Raw genomic sequence first — 9,670 nt, forward strand, 5'->3', positions numbered from 1 at the left:
GAAAGGAGTTCTGGTGGTTGGTCACAAGGGAGTGAGAGCCATGGTACACAGCACTAAAGCAAAAAGGAGTACTAGCAGGAAAAGCTACAGGGAGCCAGGGGCCCTTCCTGGGTCAAGACTAGATTACAGACCAGGAGAGCAGTGACCATACCTCTCCCAGGATCACACCACCTTGGAAGCACCAAAAACTTGAAGACCCCCAGAGCCATCTCTGAAAACAGCAGCAGGAAAAACCCTAAAACTTAGGACAGTGCTTCTCTATACCAAGGTGAGCAGCGCTCAACATCAACATAAAGTTCATAATCAAGAAGAAATAGGCTGGAAAAAATGATCAAACAACAACCAAAGAATTTGACCATTAAAAGCTTCTACGGTGGCAAGGAGAAGACCAAGACATAAATTCAGAAGAAGACAATATGAAAAGAGCTACAAAAAAAGTTTAAAAGAAAAGTGCTAGTTGGACCCAAGCCCAATAAGAATTCTTGGAAGAGTTAAAGAAAGAGATGAGTAGTAGAGGAAAAATTGGGAAAAACAAATGAGAGTGATGCAAGAAAATTATGAAAAGAGAATTAAAAGCTTGATAAAAGAGGCACAAAAATACTAAAGACAATAACACCTTGAAAAACAGAGTCAGCCCAAGGGTGAAAGAGGCACAAAAATTCACTGAAGAAAAGAACTCCTTAAAAGGCAGAATTAACCAAATGGAAAAAGAGGTACAAAATCTCACTAAAAAAATCATTCCTTAAAAATTAGAGTTGGAAAAAAAGAAAAAAAATTAGAGTTGGGCAAGTGGAAGCTAATGACTTGATGAGGCATCAAGGAACAATAAAACAAAGGAAAAAATGAAAAACAAGAATATGTGAAACATCTCATTGGAAAAACAACTGACATGAAAAATAGATCTAGGAGAGATAATTTAAGAATTATTGGCCTCTGAATTCACAGGCTGGCTCTTTACTACAAGACTGAGAGAGTGCTCCCACCTAATTTGAAATATGAATCATCCACAGCCTCTGCTCTGGTTGCATAAATTTTGGTTCATGTACTAAAATAATAAAATCACATCTAGATGAAAAAAAAATTATTGGCCTGTCTGAAGGCCATGATCAAAGAAAGAGCCTAGACATCACATTTCAAGAAATTATGAAGGAAAACTGTCCCAGTATTTTATATTTAGAGAGTAAAATAGAAATTGAAAGAATCCACCAATCACCTCCAGAAAAAGATCCCAAAATAAAAACTCCAAGGAATATTATAGCCAAATTACAGAACTCCCAGGTCAAAGAGAAAATGCTTTCAAGAGCCAGAAAGAAGCAATTTAAATATTGTGTAGCCTCAGTCAGGATAACACAAGAGTCAGTGGTTCCACATGATGGAAGCAGAAGACTTGGAATACTATATTGCAGAGGGGAAAGGAGCTAGGATTACAACCAAGAATCACTGACCCAGCAAAACTGAGTGTAATCTTTTAGGGGAAAATGGATATTTAATGAAATGGAGGACTTTCAAGCATTCCTGATGAAAAGATCAGAGCTGAATAGAAAATTTAGCATTCAAGCAGAATTATCAAGAGAACTATAAAAAGGTAAACATGAAATAGCATTCATAAGGGACTCAATGTAGTTAAACTTTTTACATTCACACATGGAAAGATGATACATGTAACTCCTAAGAACTTTATCATTAGGGCAGTTAAAAGGAGTTTACATAGACAGAGGGAATGAATCAATTATGTTAGAATGATCTCCTAAAAATGCACAGGGAAGAGGGGGAAGGGAGAAGTAGATTGGTATTTTTTTTTTTTTTTACAAAAAGAGGCACATGGGGCAGCTAGGTGGCACAGTAGATGAAGCACTGGCTCTGGATTCAGGAGGACCTGAGTTCGAATCCAGCCTAATACACTTGACACTTACTAGTTGTGTGACCCTGGGCAAGTCACTTAACCCCCATTGCCCCGCAAAACAATAAAAACAAACAAGCAAACAAACAAAAAAGAGGCACACAAGGAAGACCTTTAACAATGAAAGGAAAAATGGGGGAGGGATAGTGGGAAATGCTTGGACCTCACTCTCACTGGAATTGGTTCAACAAGGGAAGCATACATATACACTCATTTACATATAGAAATGTAACTTACCCAATAGGGAAATAGGAGAGGAAGGTTATAAAAGGGGGAGAATGATGAAATGGAAGACTGATTAAGGGAGGCAGTAGTTAGTAACAAAATAGATTTGGGGGGAAAGAGAGAAACAGAGAGGGAGAGAGAGGAAGGGAAAGACACAGAGAGAAAGAGAGAGGGAGAGAAAGAGGAAGAAAGAGAGAGAGAGAGAGAGAGAGAGAGAGAGAGAGAGAGAGAGAGAGAGAGAGAGAGAGAGAGAGGAGAGAGAGACAGAATTGCTTAGCTACTGTAAGGACCCAGGTGAGGTTGTGTAACATAAATTTTTAGTAGACACAGTCAGACTTGTTGAATGGTTTTATCCATCTTCATTTAGCAGTATGTGTATGGGAATGATCCAAGGCAGACTGGGTGTAATGTGTAATAAAAAGAGGGGCTAGGAATTCAAGAGAGGAGGACAGTGTAGAGTTAAATTGGTTTACCAGGTGATTAGTATAGGGAAAAGGGGAAAGTAACTAGCGCAGAGGAGATGGCTAGGGAGGGAATTGAGGGGTCAGGGAATTGGAAGTCATGGTGCAAATGAAGAGTAGGGTTTTTAAGGGAAGATAGAGAGGTGAAAAGCCAATAGATTATGGTCAGACAAGAGTATCTCAAAATTCTTGAACATGGAGGTGGTTATATTTGTGGATAATGGCAAGATCAAGGGTATGGCCATCTTTGCATATGGCTGAGGTAGGGTGGAAGAGTTCATGGGAGGTGAATAGGTTGTGTAATTGAGTGGTTATGGTATTGAAGAGAGAAGCAGTATGTATGTTGAAATTCCTTTGTTTGAGGATAGGTGTTGGGGAGGAGAGAAATGTTGTGAGCTATGGACTGAACTCATTGAGGAAGGAAGGAGAGGATATCCTGGGGATACGCAAACAACAACCACCTGGCATTTTGTTGTAGATCTGAATACCTCAAATGAAAAGAGGCTTCTGAGTGAAGGAGGAAGAGGGAGAAATGCACTGGGGAGCAGGGAGCAAGCCAATATCCCCACCTCTAACATCAAGCGGAGGGGAGTGAGTGAGGGTTCAGCCAGCAGTGGAAAGGGTGTCCAGGAAGGCCGTGTCATCAGGAGGGAGCCAGGTTAGTAGATGGAAAGAGTGAGAGAAGAAGAGATTTAGGATGAAGGGATGAGCAAGGCTGAAGCTTTGGGGTGGAAGGGTAGAAGGGGATGGGAATGAAGAATTGGGCAGTAGAGGGTGTTGAGTGGGGTTTAGATAATGGTCTCCAGGAGTTCAGAGTCATTGGGATGGGAAGGTTATGAGCAGGTGTGAGATTGTTCATCATCGAGTGGAGAGCACCGTCCTCTACCCTCAAAGGACAGGAGCAGCAGGAAAGGGGAGGCCTGAAATCACCCAAAGGGAAAATAACCAGTACTGAAGGGTTTAGGGGGGAAACAAGGCCTCGAGTGCCCTGTTGGTACAGCCATCCTGGGAAGTGATTGGGAAGTGTGTCCCCAAAGCTCTAACTGAGCATGTCCTTGGATGTGGCAGGACTGCCCTCAAGTCTGTTGTCTTTGCAGCTTCTCTTGAATTTGCCCCTTTCTCTCCTCTGGTGCACACCTTCATCCCCTCACACCTGGACTGTTGCAATGGCTGCTGGGGGTCTCCCTGCCTTGAGGCTTTCCCCACTCTAGCCCATCCTCCACTAAGCTGTCAAAACATATTTCTTTTTAAAAAAAATAAACATTTTTATTTAAATTTTTGAGTTCCAAATTTTCTCTCTCCTTCTCTCCCTCCCCTACTCCCTCCCTGAGGCAGTAAGCAATCAGATATAGGTTATCCATGTACAGTTATGTAAAACATTACCATATTAGTAATTTTGTATCAGAAAACTTGAATAAAAGAACAAATGAAAGGAAGTGAAAAATAGCATGATTCAGTCTGTGTTCAATCAATATCGGTTCTTTCTTTGGAGGTGGATTGTATGCTTCATCATTAGTCCTTTGAGATTGTCTTGGATCATTGTGTTGCTGAGAATAGTTGTCATTCACTGTTTTTTTTTTTTTTAAATCAAACAATTTTTCTATCTCGGTGCACAAAGTTCTTCTCCTGGTTCTGCTCACTTCACTATACATCAGTTCATACAAGTCTTTCCAGGCCTTTCTGAAATCATCCTGCTTGTCATTTCTTATAGCACAGTAATATTCCATCACAATCATATAGTACAGCTTGTATAGTCATTCCCCAGTTGATGGGCATTCCTCTGATTTCCAATTCTTAGCCACCATGAAAAGAGCTGTTATAAATGTCTGTACAAATAGGTCTTTTTTCCCATTTTTTGACGTCTTTGGGATATAAACCTAGCAGTAGTGTTGCTGGATGCCCTTTGGTCACAGTTCCAAATTGCTCTCCAGAATGATTGGGTCTGTTTACAACTCTACCAAAAGTGGATTAGCATCCCAGCTTTCCCACATCCCCTCCAACATACAATATTTTTTTGTTATTTTTATCATTCTGATAGGTGTGAGGAGGTACCTCCAACTTGTTTTAATTTGTATTTCTTTGCTCAGTAGTCATCTAGAGCATTTTTTCAAATAACTATAGATAGCTTTGATTTCTTTGTCTGAAAACTGCCTGTTCGTATCCTTGGACCATTTATCACTTGGGGAATGATTTGTGCTAAAACGTATTTCTGACCATCTTACTCCTCCATTCGATAAACTCCAATGTCAGCCCCTGTTACCTCCAGGATTCCGTACAAAGTGCTCTGTTTGGCATTCAAAGCCCTTTGTAACCTGGCCCCATCCTAGCTCTCTGGTCTTCTTACACCTTTCTCTCCTTCTTTACTCTGTGATTCAATGACCCTGGCCTTCTGGCTCTTCTTGGCACAAGACACTCTCTCTTCTCACGGGGCATTTTCACTGGCCATCCCCCAGCCCTGGGATTCCCTCCCTCCTCATCTCCACCCCCTGGCATCCCTGGCTTTCTTCCTGTCTCAGCTAAAATCCAACTTTCTTCAAGAAGCCTTTCCTAGCTCTTCTGTGGATCATCTCCCACTGAACTTGTCTCGTATGTAGTTGTCTGCATGCTGTTTCACCTATTAGACTACTAGCTCCTTGAGACCAGGGGCTGGTTTATGCCTTTCTTTTTTTTTTAGTGAGGCAGTCGGGGTTAAGTGACTTGCCCAGGGTCACACAGCTAGTAAGTGTTAAGTGTCTGAGGCCGGATTTGAACTCAGGTCCTCCTGAATCCAGGGCCGGTGCTCTATCCACTGTGCCACCTAGCTGCCCCTATGCCTTTCTTTGTATCCTTAGAACTTAACACAGTCTCTGGCCCACAGCAGACACTTTCGCCTTGACTTAAGAACAAATCACTGTAATGTTCTTTTCTATTGATTTTTTCTGCAGTGGATGAAGTAGCTTTGTTTTGGTAATTGAATGAGAAGAGAGGGACATAAAAGGCAGCGAGGTGGTGAAGTGGGTAGAGTATTGGGCCTAGAGGCAGGAAGACTTATCTTCTTGAGTTCAAATCCAGCCTCAGACACTGTGACCGTGGGCAAGTCACTGTTTACCTCAGTTTCCTCTTCAGTAAAATGAGCTGGAGAAGGAAATGGCAAACCACTCCAGTGGCTTTGCCAAGAAGACCCCAAATAGGGTCACAAAGAGTGGGACGTGGCTGAACAACAACAAATTGGGATGTAAGTTCAACTTCTGTGAACAACCTGAAATACAGTCATGATCATAAGGTCTAAGACTGAGAGCCGGATGGGACCACAGAAGGCACTGAGTCCAGACCTGTCATTTCATAGATAAGGTATGTCATGCACAGAGAGCTTGCCCTGGCCAGTTGAAATGAGAAGATGCCCAGGACATGGCCCTTCCTGGTCCTGCCTGAGTTTAATTTCTCCCAGCTTTGGAAAGCATTTGGGTCCAAGGAGCTTGGAGACTGGTAGTTTTGGTAGGGTAAGGGGACATCTGTTAAATGATGTTGTTCTTAAATTTTTATGGATCTGTGCTCTATCCAGGCCATTGTGGGCCACGACTGTCTGTCATGTTGCTACGTTTCCAGGGCTGTTCATTTGTTGAGTTCTCAAGGATATTTTGTGATTTGTATTTGTTGTCTTTGAGTGTATAAAGCACAGTGAGTTTCTGGCCTATCATTCTATCCACCTGTATCTTTCTAGGTAGCTGGTAACCACTAAACCTTTGCTCCCTGCTGCAGTACCCCTGCCATTGTCCATTGTGGCCTAATCTGCATTGATCAATAAGATCAGATTCTTCCAGGATCACCTTTTCTGCTGCCCGAGGCCATACACTGCAGGCCACAAAAGGCATCCTGTCCTAAAAGGAGATCTGCCTGGCTCAGCCCTTCGTTAGACGCTCCCGTGTCACTTTGTTGTCGGGTGAGCTCACGTGGGTGTCACCCATGGAGCATCCCCTGGTTTCCCTGTTGGAGTCTAGACATTTCATAGGTTCTGTTCAGAAATAAGCCACTTTCAGTGACATTCAACAGATCCACATACCTGTTGTCTGCCTTTACTTGTGAGATCTGCTTCTTTCAAAAGCATTTGGGTAAACATTTTAACTGTTTATAGTGTCCTCAGAGTGCCTGGCCATCTCCTCCTTTCTTTTATGATAAGGAAGTCTTCATCTTTGTGGAGCTGCCATGAGTGATTAACCCTGTGCTTTATTAAAACTGTGTGGGGTTTGGTTTATTGTTTTTGTTGTTATTATTATCTTGGCAATCCCTAGATTTAAAAAGCAGCCTTGGCACAGAGTTATAATGATTCTCCTTTCAACAACTTATAACCTTTATGATGAGAACTTTGTCCAACAGGGGGGAAGTCTTCCCAGTGTGCATGAGATCAAGGCCTCTGTTCCAGACTGGCTACCAGCTGACCACTGGATTGCCGAATGCTAGAGATCAAAGCGCCAGGAGGTCCCATTGGCGACATTTTTTTTTGGTGAGGCAATTGGGGTTAAGTGACTTGCCCAGGGTCACACAGCTAGTAATTGTTAAGTGTCTGAGGCCGGATTTGAACTCAGGTCCTCCTGAATCCAGGGCCGGTGCTCTATCCACTGCGCCACCTAGCTGTCCCTATCATTGGCGACATTTTACAGAGGAAGGGACCTAATTGATGTCTGGGGAAAAGTTTCAGGGCTGGTGGGCCCAGTTTTCTAGTATCGCTCAGGCCAGAGGTGGTTCTATGCCTCTTAAATCCATGAAGGGCTTTGTTGACCCATGTAAGCACAAACTATTCTGGCCTTTGGGAAATTTGCATATATGATTTTTCATGATATATAACGGCATTCTTGCTCCTAATTTAGACTTGGATTCCTGAACTAAATTTTCAGTTTTGTGCTAAAAACAGAAACCTGAAAAACAACATCTGGCTGGTTGTCCTAGGTCTCCTTCTGCCAAGTTATATATTCAAAGTATTCCAACCCAGCGCTCCCCAACTGTGGTCCAATGAGGGTTCCTGGTGGCCCTCACTGCTTCTCTCTCCCTTTCAGAGACTTCTTGAGGTGGACCCTTCATGACCTCCCCCCTTCCACATGTCATCTGTTGAATTCTTTTCTATCCTTTAAAGACCAACTTAGTGGCAAATTCCTCTTGGAAGGAAGGTATCCATACACACACACACACACACACAGAGTGAGAGAGACAGACAGACACAGAGAGAGAGCCCATACCAACCAATGATTCCTTCATCATGAGGCAGGCGCAGAACAGGCCTCTGTGATGAAGGTACAGTCAGTAGATGAGATGATGGCTGTAGGGAATGAGAGAAGAGGAGTGGTGTGAAGGCCGAGACAACCCTTTAGATGCATGGGGACAGTATCATGGTTTCAAAGTTCTTGGGTGATTGCTATGGGGAAGACATGTCATCTCTGCTCCCCTAGGCCCTAGACACTAAAAGTAGGAGTGATGGGGAAAGGTGAGGGAGGGAGCGTTTTCCTTAATCTAAGGAAGAACTTCCTCACAGAGAGGACCACCAGTGGAAGTAGTGAGCTCCCCATCCCTGTTTCAGACAGTGTCCGAGTGACTAACACCTTCTTTAGGAATGTTGTAGAGGTCATTTGTATTTGGTGCAGGTTGGACTAGTTCGCTGAGGGGTTGTTTCTTTTGTAACCTCTGTGCACAGTGTAGGCACCTAATATGCTTGTTGATCGATTTATTCTTTGTGGCTTCTGAGGTCATAGATTTTACTGTTAATAAAGGCTAAGTATGAAATGATAATAGTAATGCTTCATGGAAATAATCGAATGGATCTGTGGTCTCATTGGTTCTTGAGTTTTTGCTAATGGTGCGCAGATTGAAGTCCCTCCCTGCCTGCCTGTCTTCAGTCAGTGAATCAATAAACATTTGTGAAGTTTGTACTTTATGCCATCACTGTGCTGAGTTCTGGGGACACAAAAGACTGTCCCTGCCCTCAAGGAGATTACAATTGAATGGGGAAATGACGGCAAACAAATATATACAAAGCAGTATGCATATATGTGTGTGTATATATATATATATACACACAACTATATATATATATATATATAGTAATATAATATATATGATACGTAGGAAATAATTAATAGCTGGAAAGTCCTATAATTTAGAGGGGCTGGGGATGGTTTCCTGTGGAAGAATTTTTGCTGGGACTGAAAGGGAGCCAGGGAGGTTTATAGCCTGAGCAGGGTGGGGAGAGCCTTCCAGGTGTGGAGGACAGCCCTAGACAGTGGCCAGAGCTGAGAGATGGAGGGAACATCCGAGAGGCTGGTGTCACTGCCTAAAAGAGCCTGTATGGAGCCAAGGTGTAAGAAGAGGAACGGTAAGAGGGGCCAGATTACGGAGGGCTCTGAATGCCAAGCAGAGCGTTTTGTATTTGGTCCTGGGGGCAGTAGGGAGCCACTGGAGTGTGTGGAGGGGAGGGGACCAGACCAGACCTGCATTTTAGGAAGATCCCTTTAGTGGCCGACTGCATTGCCATGGGAGAGACTTGAGGCAGGCAGATGCTTCTATGTTTCCCCTAAAAATTTGCCACGGGGTGCAGACTTTTTTTCTTTGTTTTAATCCATGAAACAAAGGAAGAGCCCCAACCTATTAATATGCCAAGCCTTGTTGAGCTTCTGTTTGTGTGGAATTCAGCAGTGTTCATTCACGTTTTGGTGTTTGCAGGCAACGACATTGGACCAGATGAAATCATCGCAGGGAACGTGAGCAAGTTTGCCGCTGTCCCCGTCAGCTATTACGGGCCTCCCAAGAAGGGCCACTTGATCTTTGATGCCTGCTTTGAGAGCGGTGAGTCCTGTGAAGCCTATGCCCCTCTCCCGCCCCCACTGCAGGGAGAACGGCCTTCCTTCTGGCCTTCCCAAAGGGATGAACTGCACACCTTGATCCTTAGCAAAATTAACTGGGAAGAAGGAATGGGAAAACATTGGGAAAGGGTGGCATCAATATGCTGTGGCTCGCCCACTTTCCCCCTCATTAGAATGTCAGCCTCTTTCTTGAGGTGGGGACCAATGGCATGAATGACAAAGCATCTGTTGAGCCCTGACCCTGTGCTGAGCAGGGT

The 9,670-nt window shown here is 43.5% G+C and overlaps 1 protein-coding gene across 2 annotated transcripts in view; it reads left to right on the plus strand.

The window, feature by feature from the left end:
* AGBL4 (AGBL carboxypeptidase 4) overlaps positions 1 to 9,670 on the plus strand; it is a 795,252-nt gene that overhangs the window by 67,621 nt on the left and 717,961 nt on the right. For both annotated transcript variants that reach the window (XM_043964632.1, XM_043964633.1), the window contains exon 2: positions 9,274 to 9,396. In XM_043964632.1, coding sequence (XP_043820567.1) covers positions 9,274 to 9,396 — 123 coding nt within the window. The remainder of the gene's footprint in view (positions 1 to 9,273; positions 9,397 to 9,670) is intronic.

Source organism: Dromiciops gliroides, chromosome 4, assembly GCF_019393635.1.
Source record: "Dromiciops gliroides isolate mDroGli1 chromosome 4, mDroGli1.pri, whole genome shotgun sequence".
NCBI lineage: Eukaryota > Metazoa > Chordata > Mammalia > Microbiotheria > Microbiotheriidae > Dromiciops > Dromiciops gliroides.